Below are 21819 nucleotides of genomic sequence, written 5' to 3'. Positions count from 1 at the left end.
TGTAAATAGTGTGTTGGCAGAACTTCAAACTTTTTAAAAAAGCAAGCAGCAATTTTTAAGATTCTATTCTACTGTAAACCCAAAAGGTATAGAGACATTGTGAAATAACCAAACCCCCAAAACCCACTTAGCTACAAGGCCATTTCCTGAGCAGACCACTCAAGCAAGCAAAAAACAAACTGAAGAAGAAAACACAAAACTTTAATTTTTGGGGGGGGGGTTGTTTGTTTGTTTTGTTTTGTTTTGTTTTGATTTGAGACAGGGTCTTGCTATGTTACCCAGGCTAGTCTGGAACTCCTGGGCTCAAGTGATCCTCCCACTTCGGCCTTCCAAGTAGCTGGAGATTTTTTTTTTTTTTTAATAAGCTACTACTTAATTTATCACACTTCCTTCTACAGATACTGAAGGGCAAAAAGAGCATAATGCTTTTTGATGAAGATTGTGTTGACTCATTTGTATCTTGTGGGAAGATAAAGAGCTGGGGAGGGGAAACAAGACTTGCAGTAAAGGTTGGCAAATACCTAAAAGAGTTTCAGAATTTATGATGAGTCATTTAAACCAGTCTGGCATAAAACCTAAGTGAACACAACAATTCCATGCAATAAGAAAAGACTCACAAACATTTTGCCAGAACCATCAAGTAAATTGTGGGAAGTAAATTGTGGATGAGCACCTGAAGAGGAGTGACAAGGCCACATCTCACTGCTGCCTCATGTGGCTGTAGTGTTTGGTCAGAAGGAAGAACACAATAGAGAAGAGTGCTGGTCACCATGTCAGCTGTTCCAACAAGAGGGGAGTATGCTAGTTTAAGGGGAAATATCAGTATCACGGAGGTCAGGAATTAGATTACAATACACGTTAATTGAAGAGAATTTCAGGAAAGACTACAAGGATAAGATAAACTATTCAATAGGAAAAACATTCAGGATTCTCAGAACATCCTTCTCTCTTTTGGATGAGGAAGAGACATGTTTTACCCTAGAGAAGATACTTACCCAACCTTAGCTTTAGTTTCACTACTCTTGCCTTTCCCTACATCCCAGGGTCACTGATTTGATATGGGATATATACACTGTCTGTGAAACATTCAGTCCTTTGTAAGCATTCTCTTGATCACCAAGACCTATTGGAAATTTTTCCTCAATGTCTTTTCGATTCAACCTGTCTTTTCTATTCCCACTTAGTCCCATTCCCACTTTCACACCTGGATTCCTATAGCAATAAACTTGTATTATCTTCCTATCTATATGTTTCCATTCTAGTATCTCCTGTTAACCAAGGCTGGATGAAAGTTCTTAAAACTGCACTTTAATGCTAAAGAATCAGAATAGTTATTGATGGTCTATGGAAACCCAAGCCCCTCCCTGTCAACTATCCCCACCCAGCCTATCCAAGCACATCACCTACAGACCTTGTTCATTCTACTACTTCTTTTTCTACTTCTCACCTTTACCCCTAAGTTTCACCACGATGAAAATAAAGCCATAAAGCTCAATTACTTTTTCTTCAAAAATCTTGCCCTTAACTGTTTCACCATGATCTTCCCTTAGTCTGAATCTCTTCAATATAAATCTGTAATATAGCTATAGACGTTTTCTTCATTTATTCAATTTCCTTGTCTCCTATAAGTTTATTTAAGAGTTTATTCAAAAGATGCCCCCTGTTTTTCAGATTTATCAAAGGCAATGATAGTGTCTTTTATGCATTTGTGTAACCCACAGTGCTTAACATGGTCTTGAGAATACATATCTAAAATAAGTCTGTTGTGATAATGTAAGCTAATGTGGTTACACTTTGGTGAGGGATCTACTCTCACTTGGTTACTCATTATATCAATTACTCCAAGTCTCTTGCCTGGCACAGTCTGTGCTTCTTGTCTCTAGCTAGGCACTTTCATTATGCCAGAAGCAGATGGGCCTTCCTACATGGAGGCACAGGAACCTGGCAAAGGGTACTTTCCTGAATGCTGCTGCCCAAGCAGCAGGGCTATTATTATGAAAGCAATGGTGTCAATACTGAACTTCAGAGTCCATCTCTGAAGAACTGCAATAGCCAGAAATAAATGACCTCCTTTATCTCTAGAATAGGCTTGTTTCTCCTTTTATAAATGAACACGGAAGAGGCTTATAAAATGCCTTTAATTTTTTTTTTTTTTTTTTTTCAGGGAGAATCAGATAGGAGTAATCAGGGTGTTGCAAGTCCCGATTACGCAGAGACGTTAATCACGTTTCATGCATTCTCCAATCATCATGTTCTAATCTGTCCTCCAAAGGAGGAACAGGTAAGGATTATCCCACCTGACGATATAAAATGCCTTTAATTAAGCTTGTTTCATTTTCTCATGTTTTCACATCATCCATGGTAGGAAAAGTTCTCCTACCCATCTTCTAATCTACTGCTTGTCACTACAGCATTCTGAGACTTCACTAAGTCCTTCAGTTTACCTGCTGCAGACTTCATAGTCAACCTCCCACACACTACACAGGGAAGCATACTCTGTCTTTGGTTTCAGAATCCTCAAGAGGCAAAGGGCAACCAATAAATTGCCATTGAAGCATTTTTTTCTTTTTCTTTTTTTATTTTTGGGAGACAGAGTTTTGCTGTTGTCACCTAGGCTGGTGTGCAATGGTGCTATCTTGACTCACTGCAACCTCTGCCTCCTGGGTTCAAGCAATTCTCCTGCCTCAGCCTCCTGAGTAGCTGGGAAGACAGGCGTGAGCCACCACACCCAGCTAATTTTTGTATTATTAGTAGAGATGGGGTTTCACCATGTTGACCAAGCTGGCCTTGAACTCCCTGACCTCAGGTGATCCACCCGCCTCAGCCTCCCAAAAGTACTGGGATTACAGGCATGAGCCACTGAGTCCAGCCTGAAGCTTTTTTTTTTTTTTTGAGACAGCATCTTGCTGTGTCGCCCAGGCTGGAGTGCAGTGGCACCATCTCAGCTCACTGCAAGCTCCGCCTCCCGGGTTCAAGCGATTCTCCTGCCTCAGCCTCACGAGTAGCTGGGACTACAGGTGTCCGCCACCACGCTCGGCTAATTTTTTGTATTTTTTAGTAGAGACGGGGTTTCACAGTGTTAGCCAGGATGGTCTCGATCTCCTGACCTTGTGATCCACCTGCCTCGGCCTCCAAAAGTGCTGGGATTACAGGTATGAGCCACCACGCCTGGCCAAGAGCATCAGGACTCTTAAAGCTTAGCATCCTGTTCAAATAGAATCAAACTTGAAGCCTCATCTGAGTCAATCATTTATTCATTCATTTAATGAATATTTTTAATATCGATGTACATGACAGAGAATGAAGAGGAGGGGTGTTACAGAAGTATACAACAAATTGTATCGTTCAGCAATCCTTTATCCTAGTGGGGAAGATGACTATCTTCCCCATTTTAAGGCCATTTTTTGGATAAGAAACATAAAAGTGGTGCAAACAAAAGTTCGAGGAGGAAAAGGCCACTTCTTGTTCTAGTTATACGGATAGCCTTCATGGAGAAAGTGACAATTGGGTTGGGTCTTGAAGATGTCTACAGGTAGAGTCTCAGAAAAAGCAATATGAAACATAGAGAACAGTAGGAGGATGGGTTTAGTGACTGGCTCGGTTTTACTAGGGCACTGGGATTGTAGAGGAGAATCATGATTGATTAAGGCTATATAGGGCAGTTAGGGCCAGATCCTGGGGGAATTTGAATATCAGACTGAAAGTCAGGCTTTATTTGATGAACAGTAGGGAGCCACTGAAGATTTTTTTTTTTTTTAACAACCTTATTGAGGTAGTGCTAATGTACAATAAACTACACATTTCAATCAGAGTATATATACAGTTTGATAAGTTGGTATGAAATCACCCATAAAATCACCACAATCAAGATAATGAACATATCACCCTCAAAAGTTCTACTGAAGGACTTTAAGAGAATGGCATTCAAAGCAATGCTTTTGGAAAGTTATTTCTTGATTTAACAAATAAATGCCCCCTTCTGATAAAATGTTTAAGTCCTATATCTTCATTGGTATGTTAAATTTAAAAATGAATGATACCATATACAAAAATGAATCAAAACAATAGACAAAGAAACCACAGCTTTGATCAATTTGATGGCAGTATATAGGATAGACTGGAATGGAGCAGGAACAGAACAATTTACTGAAAGCCTAAGTAGGAGTCTTTATTAATAGTCCAGGCAGTTGCTAATAAATCTGGTAGAAGAACCAGGACAAAAAGGAAGTAACAAATGAGAAAAACTGTTGGGTGAGTTGGACTGGAGAGAGAGAGACAAGGTAAAAATGACTGAGGTTTTGAGCTAGTTGTATGGCAAACAGAGAGTATGGGGATAAGAAAGGTACACAAAAATAATAAGCGTCTGTGGGTATGGAATTGAGAAGGGAAATAAATCATATTTAGGAATCACTCACAGTGATGTGAAAGGTAAAGCCATTAAGAGTGGTTTGCATCTGTGAGAGCCAGGGTTAATGGAGAGAGAAAAAAGTCAAGCTAGAACATTATGAACTCCATAACATAGAATTCCAAATTGCTAATAGCACAGAGTTTAAAATATTCCAGGCACTGGCTCTTTACAAAGCGTATTGTTTTATTTATCTCTCACAAAAATCTTATTAATAAGTTACCAAATCATCTCTGTTTTACAAATGTAGAAACCAAGGTACAGAAGAATTATGTCTCTTGCCCAATGTCGTCACATAATTAGCCTATGGTGAAACTAAAGTGTTAAAATCAAGCAATCTGAATCCATTTTTAATTCCTGGGTTACAATGTCTTCTTCCTGCAGCCCAATCACTTAAACTCTCCTAAGATAGAGTCTCCTAAAATACACAACACCTAGGCCAGAGCTGCTTAATGCATTTGCCTAGTATAATCCCCGTGGGCACCATATCTTCAAATCTCAAGATAATGCAGTATACTTGGAACTGTTTTATGAGCAACACAGGATAAAACCGGGAGCTGGAATTATTCAATTTAGATTGAATTTGCTGAAACTTAGTTCAAATGCATAGACAGAAGTTTATTTCATAAAACAGAATAGCAACAGTCAAAGTATTTTGATTTTGCCTATGAAGTCAAATACCACAAAACTCATCATCTTGAGTTTATAGTAACATAAGGGACAAAGGAGTACAAGTTTCTTAATGGTTAGCCAAAAATACAATTTCTACTAAAGAGAAACAGGACACATCATTTACGGATTACTAACCTGTTGTGATTTAACTAGGAATAGAGGAAAAAGCATAACTTTATTTCTTTTCTTTTTTTTTTTTTGAGACAGTTTTGCTTTTGTCGCCCAGGCTGGAGTACAGTGGCACCATCTCAGCTCACTGCAACCTCCGCCTCCCAGGTTCAAGTGATTCTCCTGCCTCAGCCTCCTGAGTAGCTGGGATTACAGGCACACGCCACCCAGCCTGGCTAATTTTTTGTGTTTTTAGTAGAGACAGGGTTTCACCATGTTGGCCAGGCTGGTCTGAAACTCCTAACCTCAGGTGATCCACCCGCCTTGACCTCACAAAGTGCTGGGATTACAGGCATGAGCCACCTTGCCAGGCCAAAGCATAACTTTAAAAAGCAAAAATATATTAACAGCACTACATATTTACTTCTCTGCATTTACGGGAGATAGATAGATGGCTGGCTGATAGAGGGGAAGTGGTTAGCTTTGTTAAACTTTAGCCAAAGTCATTAATGCTGCTTTTCATGAATCACTGTAGCAATGCCTTTCTTCTTGACATTCAGGAAGGTAGTCTGGTTTTTGAAGTCTCTACCTGATGACTGCCTACTAATCTATTAGATCATTAAGGACTATTTTGAGATATAAGATCATACAAATCATAAGTTTTGCTTCCAGTCACTCTCACTTGTAGGGCCAGAGAAATGGACTACTCAGGAGCTACAGAGCTCTCTGTAGCTGTAAATTGGCTGAAGACCTAGAGAAACTGTGGATTATACAAGAACTAACAAACATATGGAGACGAAGTTCCCAAAAAAGAGTTAAATATCTTTGAGTTTAAACCCTGTATCCACAGCTGTGTTTGTTGGAATTGTCAGGACTGTAATAGAGTTTCAATTACCAAGGAGAAATGTTGATTTAGAGAAGGGGTCAGCCAACTTTTTCTGTAAAGAGCCAGCTAGTAAATATTTTGGACTTAACCAGTCATATGGTCTTCCATAATCATTCAACTCTGCCATTGTAGCACAAAAGCGGCCATGGACAATATGTAAACAAGTGAATGTTGTTCTATTCCAATAAAACTTTATTTACAAAATAAGACAGCAAGCCAGATTTGACGTGTGGGTTGTAATTTGTCAATCCATTCTCTAAAGTGATGGCTGTCACACTCTATATGTACATCAGAATCACCTATGGAACTAGTTTAAAAGGTAGGTTCCTAGGCTCCAGCCTACCCCTACAGAATCAGAATCTCTAGGAATGCGAATCAGCAATTTAATATGGTTCACAAGTGGTGTGTGAACCACACTTTTAAAGTTCTGTGCTATGCAGCTAGCTTCATCTAAGCTGGGGTGGCCTTGCTATCCTAGATGTGGGCCAGCACTTCCTGCATCCTGTGGCAGTAACAATGCAGTAACTTTTATTTTCTTTGACCTTCCTAGTAGAAACAACTATTTTTGTTTGTTTGTTTGTTTGTTTTTTGGGTTGTTTTTGTTTTTTGTGTTTTTTTTGCTTACAACCTCTAAAATGCATAAAATAGTCCTCCTCAGGTGAAATTAACATGAAGTTTAGGGATGATTTTTGAATGAAAATGCTCAACTTAAAATAACAAGATTTTAGGCCTGGCACGGTGGCTCATGCCTGTAATCCCAGCACCTTGGGAGGCCAAGGCGGGTGAATCACGAGGTCAGGAGATCCAGACCATCCTGGCTAACATGGTGAAGCCCTGTTTCTACTAAAAATACAAAACATTATGCAGGCGTGGTGGTGGGCGCCTGTAGTCCCAGCTACTCGGGAGGCTGAAGCAGAAGAACGGCGTGAACCGGGGAGGCAGAGCTTGCGGTGAGCTAAGATCGAGCCATTGCACTCCAGTCTGGGTGACAGAGCGAGACTCCGTCTAAAAAAAAAAAACAAGATTTTTCAACCAAAAAGCTTCCTGAAATCCTTTAAATTGCAAAATTAGTATACAAGATTCTTACCAAAGGACAGGGCTAAATCTGAAGGAATAGTTTCCATTATTCTCCCTTTCTCTCAAAATACCTCCAGCAAAGGCCTGCCCTGTTGTTTATAATTCCACTACTAACAAGTCATTACTTTGTGTCTAGAGGTCTTTGCTTCAACAAAACCTCATTAAAACTCATGTGAAAACAGAAAGTAGAAAATCTCTGTGGTTTGCATTAAGTTGACAAAAAAACAAAACAAAACAAAAACCAACTCTGTAGGCCTCTGGCAGCTGCTCCCAACTTTAACAATCAGTAAAAAATAACTTATTCAGCTAAGTTCAGTTCTGATAAAATGAAAAAAGTGTTTTTTTATTTGTTTGTTTGAATTGCCAGGAGTTAATCACCCAATCAGTCAACAAGGAAGTGATGTTCAGTCTCGTGAATAGCTCCACCTCTTCAGCTCTCCAGATTTTCCTAGGAAAGACAGTGAAAATCCTACAGTCAAAGGAATTGCTTTCAGGAACTTCCTAAGAAACCAGGAAATGATCTGCAGATAGCTCCAGGAAATGTAGCTCTTATTAAGGCTTCCACTGACCCTGTAAACGGAAAGGAGTGCTCTATGACAGCATAAGTTCTAATGATTACTAAAACATGGGCTTAGAATACCTTCTATGGTTACAACTACAGCAAAGACTGTTTTTTCTTAGATACTATTAAGGTGATTCTGACTTCCCTAACACACACATAAAGATGTTAGGAAAAAAAGACCCAGATATTTACAAGGGAACAGAGTGAAGCCAGGCTGAAATTAGAAGTCTACCACGAATATACTTTATAGATGATTATGTGTAGGAAATGAAGATTAGCTTTACAGTAGTCAGCAGTCAATATTTTAGGTAGCATGACTCTGGAGTCCAACACCCACAGGCTGATCTGTCTGCTCCACTTTTCCATGGCAAGAAAATCTAGGCATTTTCAGCAAAATAGGGAAGCCTGTTTTCCTGTTGGTTTCCAATTTACCAAAAGGGTCATGAATTGGAATCCCAGGTATTAGTACAAAAACAGTGCAAATACCTAGCAAAACCAGGAGCCCCAACACACTTACCCAACCTCCCTGACCCTGGATGAACTCCCGGATGGCTCGGTTCCCATTGATCATACCCGTCATGGGGATAGCCACCTGTCCCACTACTTCAGGAGCGATGTGAGCCATATACTCAAGAAGTTTCACTGACACTGCCAGAAAGGCTCTCTCATAAGCTAAGTTGGAATCCTGAGCACACCAGGTCTTGCTGAGAGATTCCACTGTGTTCTGGAGTATAGCTCCTGCCTGAGGAAAGACAAACGAAATATCAACAGAGTATCACTCAAAAAGTGCAGGAGGCTGCAGGTGCAGGAATCCAGTAGAGCGATTGTTTCTTAGAGTGCCAAATGTGCAGTTGGTGGTAACTAACGAAATCTCAGAGGGTAGATGGATAATCTTTTCTCGTTTTAATATTTTGTTATCTTAATGGGCATTTGAAAATACATAAGTAGTCCATCAAACCCATGATTTCAGGTATTATTGCTTAGGTTAAACAAAATAAACGAAAAATGATTTGAAAGAAAAATATTAAGTATGTGATAGTCCTGCTGGTTAAATTGTAAAGGTATTGCTTGAATGACTAGGAAATGTCTGGGAAACTCTCAAGTAAAGACTGGGAGTGGTGGCTCACACCTGTAATCCCAACACTTTGGGAGGCCGAGGCAGGCAGATCACCTGAGGTCAAGAGTTCAAGACCAGCCTGGCCAACATGGTGAAACCCTGTCTCTACTAAAAATACAAAAATTAGCCAGGCATGGTGGCGCACGCCTGTAATACCAGCTACTCAGGAGGCTGAGGCAGGAGAATCACTTGAACCTGGGAGGTGAAGGTTGAAGTGAGCCGAGATCACGCCGCTGCACTCCAGCCTGGGTGACAGAGCGAGACTCTGTCTCAAATAAAAAAAAGGCCGAGTGCAGTGGTTCACACCTGTAATCCCAACACTTTGGGAGGCGAAAGTGGGAGGATCACATGAGGTCAGGAGTTCAAGACTAGCCTGGGCAACACATTGAGACCCTGTTTCTATGGAAAATTTTAAAAAGTAGCTAGGCATGGTGGCACATGCCTGTGGTCCCAACTACTTAGGAGGCTGAGGTGGGAGGATCACTTAAGCCTATGAGATTGAGGCTGCAGTGAGGTATCATTGAGCCACTACACTACAGCCTAGGTGACAGAGAAAGACTGTCTCAAAAATAGTAATTAATTAGAATTAATAATAAAATAATAATTAATTAAAATAATTGAGTAGCTCTTTCTTTTCCTCTTTCCTTTTCAAATATGGGATCCAAAAGCCATTAGGTGGGTCCAAGCAAGATCTGTGGGGATTTACGGGGGTCAAGGGTGGTCAGAGCTGAATATCAGAGCCCAAACTGAAAAGGACCTCCATGTGGGAGGGCACCTAAATCTTGATTTCTAAATATCATTCTCCATTAAAACAAACCAAAGGCCATGTGCGGTGGCTCATGTCTGTAATCCCAGCACTCTGGGAAGCCAAGGCAGGTGAATCATGAGGTCAGGAGTTCAAGACCAGTCTGGCCAACGTAGTGAAACCCCGTCTCTACTAAAAATACAAAAAAGTAGCCGAGCGTGGTGGCGGGCGCATGTAATCCCAGCTACTCTGGAGGCTGAGGGAGGAGAATCACGTGAACCCGGAAGGTGGAGGTTGAAGTGAGCCGAGATGGCGCCACTGCACTCCAGCCCGGGCGAAAGTGCGAGACTCCCTCTCAAAAAAAAAGGTAGGCGCGGTGGCTCACACCTGTAATCCTAGCACTTTGGGAGGCCAAGGCGGGCGAATTGTCTGAGCTCAGGAGTTCGCGACCAGCCTGGGCAACATGGTGAAACCCCGTCTGTACTAAAATACAAAAAAAAAAAAATTAGCCAGACTTGGCAGTGTGTGTCTGTAGTGCCAGCTACTCGGGAGGCTGAGGCAGAAGAATTGCTTGAATCCAAGAGGTGGAGGTTGCAGTGAGCTGAGATCGTGCCACTGCACTCCAGACTGGCAACAGAGTGAGACTCGTCTCAAAAAATAAAATAAACCAGCGCTCTCTGGAGAATGGTTGATTTCAGTTTGGGGCTAGGGAAGTGTAAGATCTTCTGTCAGAAATTAAGGAAGTAATCAAATAAAAATAGAGACACATCAAAGAGGTGCAGTCTAGAGTGAAAGGACTCCCACTAGCTAAAACTAGGATGATTTGAGCATCTAAATTAATAATGACGTTAACAGATTATAACCCACTGAATAAAGTAGGAATTCATGGGTCCAATGCTGATAAGAAATGAATGCATTGAAATTTTGATGAAATGTGGAATATTTACATAGTTTCAAAGTACCTAGCCATAAAACACTTATTACTTACAAAGGGGAAAAGAGTAACTTTATAGAGGAGAAGCCTTACAGACACCATCTTAAGTGATTAAAGTTAACAACATCAATACTGGGATAAAATGAAATCTTGTGCCAATTGATGCAATGCACTGAGAACACAGCAATACTGCTGTGATATTCCTACCAAAGGTACATATCTTTAATTTATTCAAGAAGAAACATCAAACAAACCCAATTAAGGGACATTCAACAAGATAGACCATAGTCTTCAAGTGTCAAGGTTATGAAAATCAAGGAAAGACTGAGGAAAAATTCCAGATTGGAGGAAACTAAAGAGAAATGACAACTAAATGCAATATGTGATTCTGGCCTACAACTTTTTACTATACATTACATTATCGGGACAAATGGCAAAACTTGAAAGAGATCTAAGGATTAGATGAAAACGAATCAATGTTAATTTCCTAGTTTTGATGGTTAGAATGTGGTTACATTAGAGATTGTCAATTAGAGAATGTCTAATTGTTTGAAGGAAGTATAAAAATATTAGGGGTTGATGAAATAGCGTGTCAACTCCCTACTGTCAAATGATTAAAGAGAGAAATTATTTGTACTATCCTTGCAACTTTTCCCTGAGTTTAGGGCTGTTTCAAAAAATTTTTTTTATTAAAACAAGTTCAAGTCAAATAATTTTTTTTTTTTTTTTTTTTTTTTTTTTGAGACAGAGTCTTGCTCTGTCACCCAGGTTGGAGTGCAATGGCACCATCTTGGCTCACTGCAATCTCCGCCTCCTGGGTTCAAGCAATTCTTCTGTCTCAGCCTTCCCCGTAGCTGGGATTACAGTTGTGTGCCACCATGCCTGGCTAATTTTTGTATTTGTGTTTGTATGTATGTGTGTATGTATGTATTTATGTATGTATGTATTTATTTATTTTGAGAGAGGGTCTCGTTCTGTTGCCCAGATTGGAGTGCAGTGGTGAGATCTCAGTTCACTGCAACCTCCCTCTGCTTCCCAGGTTCAAGTGATTCTCTTACCTCAGCCTCCCGAGTAGCTGGGAATTACAGGTGTGCGCCACTATGCCCAGCTAATTTTTGTATTATTAGTAGAGATGGGGTTTCACTATGTTGGCCAGGCTGGTCTCAAACTCCCGGCCTCAAGCAGTCCGCCCCTCTCGGTCTCCCAAAGTGCTGGGATTACAAGTATGAGCCATGGCACCCAGTCAAAAAAAAATCTGTTTAATGAAAAAAAAGTCAACTCAGCTATCAACTACCTAGGACAGCCTCAGGGCAAGTAACTGGAAGTAACAGGTCCAGTTCTGCTTGAAAGTAGTTTAGGCACACTGCCCAAGCTGTGTATAGTAGGAAGAATAAAGCATAACGGTTAAGAGTGTGGTTCTTTTTTTGAGACAGAGTCTTGCTCTGTCGCCCAGGCTGGAGAGCAGTGGCGTGATCTCAGCTCACTGCAACCTCTGCCTCCCGGGTTCAAGTGATTCTCCTGCCTCAGTCTCTCAAGTAGCTGGGATTACAGGCATGGGCCATCACACCCAGCTAATTTTTGTATTTTTAGTAGAGACAGGGATTCTCTATGTTGGCCAGGCTGGTGTTGAACTCCTGACGTCAAGTTATCTGCCCAGCTAATTTTTGTATTTTTAGGTAGAGATGGGGGTTTTACCATTTTGACCAGGCTGGTCTTGAACTCCTGACATCAGGTGATCCACCCAGATGGGCTAGGCGCGGTGATTCACCCCTGTAATCCCAGCACTTTGGGAGGCCGAGGCGGGTGGATCACCTGAGATCAGGAGTTCAAGGCCACCCTGGCCAACATGGTGAAACCCCATCTCTACTAAAAATACAAAAATTAGCAGGGCATGGTGGCGGGCGTCTGTAATCACAGCTACTTGGGAGGCTGAGACAGGAGAATCACTTGAACCCGAGAGGCAGAGGTTGCAGTGAGAGTCTGTCTCCAAAAAAAATAAAAAAAGAAATTATTATTGAGGACGTATTATATATAAGGCACTGTTACAGGTTGTGTGAATATGGCAGTGAACAAAACAGATTAGATGTTTGCTTTTGTGGTGTTACATGCAGATGGGGAGAGGTTGCTGTGGCAATAATAGCTTCCATGATAACTCATACAGGGGCATAATGATTAAATGAGATAATAATTGCACATTGTAAGTGATAAGTTAATATTAGCTGTCATTGTTGATATATATCAGCAACATCTCCTAGATACTGCCTTATTGTCTTTACATCTGGTACAGAGTCCAAGTGCTACTGCCAGTAATCAGCATTCTGATGAAAAGCCAGTGAGCTGCTGTAGGGCTTATCCCTCATTGCATCAAACTTGTAGACTGCCTGTCATTCCTGTATATACTTCACTGCTGGACCCTAGGGGGAAAAAATGCCCACCTCCAACAAAATAAGTATTAAAATATGCATAGGCTGGGGCCGGGCGTGGTGGCTCACGCCTGTAATCCCAGCACTTTGGGAGGCCAAGGCGGGCCAATTGCCTGAGCTCAGAAGTTCGAGACCAGCCTGGGCAACACGGTGAAACCCCATCTCTACTAAAATACAAAAAATAATTAGCCGGGTATGGCAGTGTGCACCTGTAGTCCCAGCTACTTGGGAGGCTGAGGCAGGAAAATTGCTTGAACCCGGGGGATGGAGGTTGCAGTAAGCCAAGATCACGCGACTGCACTGCAGCCTTGGTGACAGAGCAAGACTCCATCTCAAAAAAAAAAAAAAAGCATAGGCTGGGTGTGGTAGCTCACGCCTGTAATCCCAGGACTTTGGGAGGCCGAGGTGGGTGGATCACCTGAGCTCAGGAGTTCAAGACCAGCCTGGGCAACGTGGCAAAAACTCATCTCTACTAAAAATAAAAATAAAAATAAAAAATAGATGGGCATGGTAGCACTTGCCTGAAGTCCCAGCTACTCAGGAGGCTGCAGTGGGAGGATCACTTGAGCCCAGGAGGTAGAGCCTGCAGTGAGCTGAGATCACACCACTGCACTTGAGCCTAGGTGACAGAGTAAGACCCTGTCTCAAAAAAAAAAAAAAAGATGCTATACTTTGCCAAGAATAAAGTGCTATAAAATGTGCTCTATGCACACTAAGCACAGCTCTGATGACGACCAAGTAGAGACAAGCTGAAGGTTCATCAGCCTATGCCAAAAATTTTCCATCTCTGTACCACTTAGATTTTAGCAATTGGAGAATTCTTGCTACACCTCCTTGGAATATAAGCCCGCAAATATTTTCATAAAACATTCCTAGTCACCATAGTATGGGAGTAGTAAGAAAAGGAAGTTTGAAATAGAAAAAAAAAGCGGCAAATAATAGCATGAAGTAGAAACTTGACCTGTCCCTGAATGGTTTCTGCAATGATGTTTTTGGCAGAAGTTTCCAATTCTGCGTTGAACTGGTCACCCAACATCCGAAGGCGACCAGCAATGGTAACTACATCAAAAGAGCAAGGCTCTCCTAGGACAGAGGGAACACATTTGTTACAATGTTTGAAGCAATGGCAAGTCCCAGGAATCTGGGCAATGAGAAAAATTGGTCTTGTTTTTAAATAATTTTCACATCATCTCCCAAGAGCTTAAATGTTCTGTCAACACCAATAGTCAGAAAGTTTCCCTTCATTGAGAACCTCTTTCCCTTTAGGTGTTACTGAAAGCTTAGAGTTTGCCTTTTGAAACTTAAAGGAAATAAATAAAACATACCCTTTTTTTTTGAGACTGAGTCTCTGTCGCCCAGATTGGAGTGCAGTGGCGTGATCTCTGCTCATTGCAACCTCCGCCTCCCAGGTTCAAGCAATTCTCATGCCTCAGTCTCCCATGTAGCTGGGACTACAGGCGTGAGTCACCATGCCTGGCTAATTTTTGCATTTTTAGTAGAGATGGGGTTTCACCATGTTGGCCAGGCTGATCTCAAACCCCGTACTTCAGGTCACCTGCCTTGGCCTCCCAAAGTGCTGGGATTACAGGAGTCAGTCACCGTGCCCAGCCGAAAACATATTCTTATTGACCTGCAATCACCACCTAGGCCAGGAGCCTTACCTGAATCTACTTCATCTACACAGCATAGGTTCCGGTTGGCAACCCGCAATGTTGGGCCCAAGAAGTCCATGAGTAGAGTGTTCACAATGCATTCCGTTTGTTCCTCAAAAGTTTGGGGGCTCTTCATTTTAGATGTTTGCTGCCAAGTTTCGCTTTTCCACAAAACAAGCAGTTTTCAGCCCAGCAGGAAGTTAAAAACACTGGTAAATCAACAAATGTTTCTAACTCTTGTAGTTTCCTGACATGTAGTCCTGGAACTTTTCCCACTAGCTTTCTTCAAACACAGCCCTAACCACATAAAGTTAATGCTTAACTTTTATCGTTAGATAGCCAATCTAGAACTGAAACAGAGTTCAGGAAGAGCCTCTGGAGTGATTTTATTAAGAAATACTTCCTTTACTTCTTAGGTCCTGCATATGGCATAATTTAAAGGAAGGTTTTGAAGTTACAGTGGACCAGCATTCAACTTCTGTTTATGTGGTCGGGTGCGGTGGCTCATGCCTGTAATCCCAGCACTTTGGGAGGCCGAGGCGGGCGGATCACGAGATCAGGAGATCCAGACCATCCTGGCGAACACGGTGAAACCCTGTCTCTACTAAAAATACAACAACAAAAAAAAATTAGCCGGGCGTGGTGGTGGGTACCTGTAGTCCCAGCTTCTAGGGAGACTGAGGCAGGAAAATTGCATGAACCTGGGAGGCAGTGGAGCTTGCATTGAGTGGAGATCGTGCGACTGCACTCCAGCCTGGGCGACAGAGCGAGACTCCATCTCAAAAAAAAAACCAAAAAAAAACCCTTCTGTTTATGGAATTTATTTGCCATCATCATATAATAATTATTTACCAAACAAGGAACTATACTTGGCACTGTAACATAGAAAAATGATACAGGCACAGTTACTGTGCTCATGAAGCTTACACTTCAGAAGAAATGACAGATATTAAGTGACTCTTCACATAGTTATTTGTGCTATTGAGATCAGTGCACCTTGATCAGTGAAGTGTAATAGAGAATCAAGCCTTTGATCCATTTAATAGGGAAACAAGCCCAGGGGACTGGGAAGGCTTCCTTAAAATAGTAGCATCTGAGATGAGCTCTGAGGAATAAGTAGGCATTCACTATGCAAAAAGGAGGCATAATACTATTCTAGGTGGAGGAGTAGCAGATATAAAGTCTGGGAAAGTTAAAAAAAAACAACTCAACTTGGAATTATACATGGGGACAATAGAAAATATTTCATAGATAAATTATGAGGATTAAGTAAGATAACATGCAGAATGGCCTAGCACTGTTGGCATACGATAAATGTTAAATGTCCTCCTTTTAGCCCAAGGCATAATGACCAGGATGAAAGAGATCTGAGATTCTCTCTCTAGCAAAAGGATTTTCCTAACAGGGTCGGACTCCATCATTGTTTTAAGAGATCTCATGATTGGACACTTATCTGTAGTGGTTGCCTTTTTAATGTAGCTAAACCTAGATTTTGGGTCTGGGTCTCAGACCCAAATCAAACCTATCAGCAAACTTACCACTCAACCTATCTGACCTGGTGAAGTTATTAATATTAACAGCTCCAACTAATAAAAGAGTCAAGCATAGGCTGGGTGCGGTGGCTTACACCTATAATCCCAGCATTTTTGGGAGGCCGAGGCGGGCAAATAACCTGAGGTCAGGAGTTCACGACCAGCCTGGCCAACATGGCAAAACCCATCTCTACGAAAAATACAAAAATCAGCTGGGCATGGTGGTGCGTGCCTGTAATCCCAGCTACTCGGGAGGCTGAGGCATGAGAATCGTTTGAACCTGGGAGGCGGAGGTTGTGGTGAGCCGAGATTACGCCACTGCACTACAGCCTGGGCAACAGAGCGAGACTCTGTCTCCTAAAAAAAAAAAAAGAGAAAAGATTCAAGCATAAACAGTAAGTCAGTTGTTCAGAATGGAATTTCTGTCTTGCAAAATATCAAAGCCAATCTTGTGTTTTCTGTTCCATTTGAAAATACATACAACCACTATACACCTATTAAAATGGCCAAAATCCAGAACACTGGCAAAACCAGATGCTGGTGAGGATGTGGGGCAGGAACTGTCATTCATTGCTGGTAGGAATGCAAAATGGTACAGCCATTTTGGAAGAGTTTAGCAGTTTCTCACAAAACTAAACATCCTCTTAACATATGATTTAGCAATTATACTCCTTGGTATCTACCCAAAGGAGCTGAAAACTTGTCTACATAAAAACTTGCACATGGTTGTTTATAGCAGCTTTATTCATAATTGCCCAAACTTGGAAGCAACCAATATGTCCAGTAGGTAAATGAATAAATAAACTGTCATACATACAGACAATAGACATTATTTAGTGCTAAAAAGAAATAAGCTGGCCAGGCGCGGTGGCTCACACCTGTAATCCCAGCTACTCAGAAGACTGAGGCAGGAGAATTGCTTGAACCCAGGAGGCGGAGGTTGCAGTGAGCTGAGATGGCACCACGGCACTCCAGCCTGGGTGATAGAGCGAGACTCCATCTCAAAAAATAAAAGAAGAAATGAGCTATCAGGCCATGAAAAGATGAGGAGGAATTTGGGTGATAATTGGACTTTGGGTAATAATTGATGAGGTAAGTTCATCAGTTTATAACAAATTGTACCACTTTGATTGAGGATGTTGATAATGGGGAAGACTATGCTTGTGTAGGGGCAGAGGGTATATGGGAAATCTCTGTACCTTTGTTTCAATTTTGCTTTGAACCTAAAACTGCTCTTTAAAAAGTCTTAATTTTTAAAAATGATCATAGATTGCTTTTGGAGTAAGAACACAAATTATGTTCCCATGTAGCTAAAAAAGCGCTATTTTCATCTGTCATTATCTGTCGCTCATTCTCTCTAGAGACAAAAGGGCTGAAACCTCCATTATTACTAAGCAGGCTTCAGATCTTTAACATCAGAAGGACACTCAGAGAAAATTCTAGGCCAGCCTCCTTTCACATTAGAGCTAGCCACTGACAGTTGAAGGATTCTAAAAAATACATTTGTGACATACTCCCAAAACAATATATAAAAAACGAAAATATTTATGAGACCATCCAGCTGGTATTAAATAGCATGCCCAAGTTCACACATCAGTAAGTGGCAGAATAGAAATTTTAAACCAAGTCTGTCTTACATCAGACTGAAGCTTTTCCCACAGTAATAAACCACCTTCCTCATTTCATTATCAATATGCTTATGCCATCTTTGAAATCGAATCTTGAGTCCAGGGGTGGCGGCACGCACCTATAGTCCCAGCTACTCAGGAGGCTGAAGCAGGAGGATCACTTGAGCCCAGATCAAGGCTTCACTGAGCCATGGTCACACCACTGCACACCAGCCTGGATGACAAAGCAAGTCTCTGTCTCAAAAAAAAAAAAAAAAAAAAAAAAAAAATCTAATTTCAACTCCTTTGCATTGTCTTCTATAATCAATGTTGTAAAGCTATAGAAACAGAGTACAGCCTGTCATTGGCAATGTGGAGTAAATTTTCCACATTTGTTTACTTCTTCTGGGCCTTCAATAAAGCACCCTCCAAAACTATCCCTTTCCATCAGCCCACATACCTTCACCCTTGCAGTTGTAATATTGTGCTCTTAATTATTACTGAAAAATGATGAGGCCAGAATTTTTTCACCGTCACTTGTTTCTCTTGCCACCCTCTGACCACAACAATTTACATCCCTCCCCGAAAAGCTTTGTCTCATTGTATCATTGGCTTAAAGTCCAGGATCCTGTCGTGTGTACCAGATGTGCATGTGGATGAAGATCCTTGGGTGCAACTCCTCTCAACATGGAGACTTGTAACTAAGAAAACAAGCAATGTGTCCCCTCTCCCCTAAACACCCCATATCTAAGAAAGGAATAGAATACTTTTAACAGAACGCCTGTTCAAAAATAAGGGTAACGGAAATACATCACAGTCACTGATTCATAACTATAAAATGATGGTAACTATGCAAATTATTGCCTCTGCGGTGTTCCAAAACACTATTGTCTTTGTGGGACCTCATTACATACATAACATTCTGTTTACTCGTCAACTAAGAATGATATTAGAAGGCTGCTGCTTTAAGAGCACAGTATGGACTACCTTCATGGATTGTAAAATATAAACATCTACTTATATCACATCATCAAACCCCATGTCTGCAGAAGCTACAGAGAGTTCCTGGGGGAAAAATATTAAAGAATTAACTTAATAGTATACTTGAGCTTTAGTCATTTTGCTTATAAATTAGTAAAGCCAGGCTATAGGAAAAATCAGTTCTTCATTGAGATAATCTTAAAAGTATATTTTCCAAAAGCAACAATTTCATATTCTATGTGTGCCTGTTACATTACAGAAAAGCAACCAAGTAGAACATAGTCTTCTAAAAGCTCCAATAGTTGGGATCACTTTAGTATTTTCATTTATTCAGTTGCTTAGTCATACCTAATTTTCTTTAGATCAACTTTTCAGTTATAGTCTTTAATTTTAAAAAGTCAATCAATTTACTCAGTTTCCACCACCTGCATCCTGTTCCCTTGCTACACTTTTTTTTTTTTTTTTTTTTTTTTTTTTTTTTTTGAGATGGAGTCTCACTCTGTCGCCTGGGTTGGAGTGCAGTGGCGCAATCTCGGCTCACTGCAACCTCCGCCTCTGAGGTTCAAGTGATTCTCCCTCCTCAGGCTCTCGAGTAGCTGGGATTACAGGTGCCCACCACTACACCCAGCTAATTCTTTGTATTTTTAGTAGAGATAGGGTTTCACCATGTTGGCCACGCTGGTCTTGAACTCCTGATCTTGTGATCCACCCACCTTGGCCTCCCAAAGTGCTGGGATTACAAGTGTGAGCCACTGCGCCCAGCCCCTTGCTACACTTCGAATTGGCAGCACTTCAATTTTATTTCTCCTAGTATGTAAACATTCACCATTTAACTGAACCATAAAAACACAGAAAATGCACTTCTGAAGCTGTTCTAATCCCTCCCTTTCCTGCCACTGAGGATCCATGGTCTAAATCAGTGGTTCTCAAGTAATGGCCATTTTGCCCCCTGTCCCAGGGTAACTTTGACAATGTCTAGAGACATTTTTAGTTGTCACAACTGAGGATTCTAGTGGCATCCAGTGGGTAGAGGCCAGAGATACTGCTAATAATCATTCTACAGTGCAGAGGAAAGCCCCTCACAACAAATAATTATCTGGCCTCAAATATCAGTATTGCCACTTTTAAGAAATCCTGGCCTAGAAGAAATTCCATTATTTTCCATATAGTTGATACAATATCGTAAAACTCATTTCAAACATCAATCCCAAAACACATCAGAATCTAATTATATAGAGCCATTCATTCAATAAAGATTTACTGAGTAATGCTATGTGGTAAGCACTATGGAAATAAAAGGAAAGAGAGAATCACTCTTTTTTTTATTTTATTTTTATTTTTTGAGATGGAGTTTCGCTCTTGCTGCCCAGGCTGGAGTGCAATGGCACGATCTTGGCTCACTGCAACCTCCACCTCCCGGGTTTCAAGCGATTCTCCTGCCTCAGCCTCCCGAGTAGCTGGGATTACAGGTGCCCGCCACCACACCTAGCTAATTTTTGTATTTTTAGTAGAGATGGGGTTTACACCATGTTGGCCAGGCTGGTCTCAAACTCCTGACCTCAGGTGATCCACACACCTTGGCCTCCCAAAGTGCTGAGATTAGAGGCATGAGCCACCACATCCGGCGAGAATCATTCTTAAAAGTTGTTCAGGCCAGGCACAGTGGCTCATGCCTGTAATCCCAGCACTTTGGGAGGCCGAGGCAGGTGGATCACCTGAGGTCAGGAAATTGAGACCAGCCTGACCAACATAGTGAAACCCTGTCTCTGTTAAAAATTCAAAAAATTAGCTGGGTGTGGTGTGGGCACCTGTAATCCCAGCTACTCAGGAGGCTGAGGTAGGAGAACTGCTTGAACCCGGGAGGCGGAGGTTGCAGTGAGCCAAAACCGTGCCATTCATTCCAGCCTGGGCAACAAGAGCAAAACTCCGTTTAAAAAAAAAAGTTGTTCAATGGGGAAGACCATTCAATAAACAACCCACAAAACCCAGGCTCTTAACCAGAAGATTCAATACTGTTTGTTATCTACTCCTATTAAGAGCCTAGTTGAGGCTGGGTAACACCTGAGGTCAGGAGTTACCAGCCTGGGCCATCATGATGAAACCCTGTCTGTACTAAAAATACAAAAATTAGCCAGGCATGGTGGTGCATGCCTGTAGTCCCAGCCACTTGGGAGGCTGAGGCAGGAGGATGGCTTGAACCTACAATGTGGAAGTTGCGGTGAGCTGAGGTCACACCACTGCATTACAGCCTGGGTGACACAGCAAGACTCTGTCTCAGATTAAAAAAAAAAAAGAGCCTAATTGAGAGAAGTGATAGGTGGAAAATTTTCTGAAGGGTATGTGTTCATCTATGTATCTAGATAGTAGAAATCCTTGAATTAAGCTGGATGATAAAGGCTATATACTTGGATCATGTTAAGTCCTTGAAGAAATGCCTTCATTAAGCACCATGTTGTTGTTGTTGTTGTTGTTGTTGTTATTATTGAGACAGGGTCTTGCTCTGTAGCCCAGGCTGGAGTTCGGTGGTGTGATCATAGCTTATTGCAGCCTCGACCTCCTAGGCTCAAGCAGTGCTCCCACCTCAGCCTCCCAAGCAGCTGGGACTACAGGCGCATGCTGCCACACCTGGTTAATTTTTTACTTTTGTAGAGATGGGGATCTCACTACATTGCCCAGGCTGGTCTCAAGCTCCTAGCCTCAAGTGATCCACCCACCTTGGTCTCCCAAAGTGCTGAGATTAAAGGCATGAGCCACCATGTCTGGCCTACTTTTTTGTATGTTTTTTATTTTTTTATTTTTTTTTGATAGGGTCTCCTTCTGTCACCCAGGCTGGAGTGCAGTGGTGTGATCACCACTCTCTATAACCTTGAACTCCTGGGCTCAAGCAATCCTCCTGCCTTAGCCTCTTGAGCAGCTGGGATTTCAGGCATGTGCCACCATGCCTGGCCAACTCAATTTTTTTACACACAGGGTCTCACTATGCTGCCCAGGCTGGTCTTGAACTCCTGGCATCAAGCAATCCTCCCTCCTTGGCCTCCTGAAGTGCTGGGTTACAGGTGTGAACAACTGCACCCAATCTAAGCTCTATATTAACGTCATGCTCTCTGCTTTTGTTGAA

At 41.7% G+C, this 21819-nt stretch overlaps 1 protein-coding gene, 1 long non-coding RNA gene and 1 other non-coding gene across 3 annotated transcripts in view; 1 reads left to right on the top strand and 2 right to left on the bottom strand.

The window, feature by feature from the left end:
- LOC117075764 overlaps positions 1-7597 on the top strand; it is a 76612-nt gene extending 69015 nt beyond the window's left edge. Inside the window, exon 5 of the long non-coding RNA XR_004434105.1 lies at positions 7516-7597. This is a non-coding gene — a long non-coding RNA (uncharacterized LOC117075764). The remainder of the gene's footprint in view (positions 1-7515) is intronic.
- Positions 2170-2304, bottom strand: LOC117077023. Its single transcript, XR_004434618.1, has one exon. It is a non-coding gene; the product is annotated as a U8 small nucleolar RNA (small nucleolar RNA).
- On the bottom strand, positions 7460-14888 carry BCL2L15 (BCL2 like 15). Its single transcript, XM_033198439.1, has 4 exons — positions 14591-14888; positions 13891-14012; positions 8228-8452; positions 7460-7596 (listed from the first exon to the last, which is right to left on the bottom strand). The coding sequence occupies exons 1-4, from the start codon at positions 14715-14717 to the stop codon at positions 7579-7581; spliced, it is 492 nt and encodes a 163-aa protein (XP_033054330.1). The 5' UTR covers positions 14718-14888; the 3' UTR covers positions 7460-7578.
- Between the last annotated feature and the right edge of the window lie 6931 nt (positions 14889-21819).

Source organism: Trachypithecus francoisi, unplaced genomic scaffold, assembly GCF_009764315.1.
Source record: "Trachypithecus francoisi isolate TF-2019V2 unplaced genomic scaffold, Tfra_2.0 Lachesis_group5, whole genome shotgun sequence".
NCBI lineage: Eukaryota > Metazoa > Chordata > Mammalia > Primates > Cercopithecidae > Trachypithecus > Trachypithecus francoisi.
This window is presented reverse-complemented; position numbering and strand designations above follow the sequence as displayed.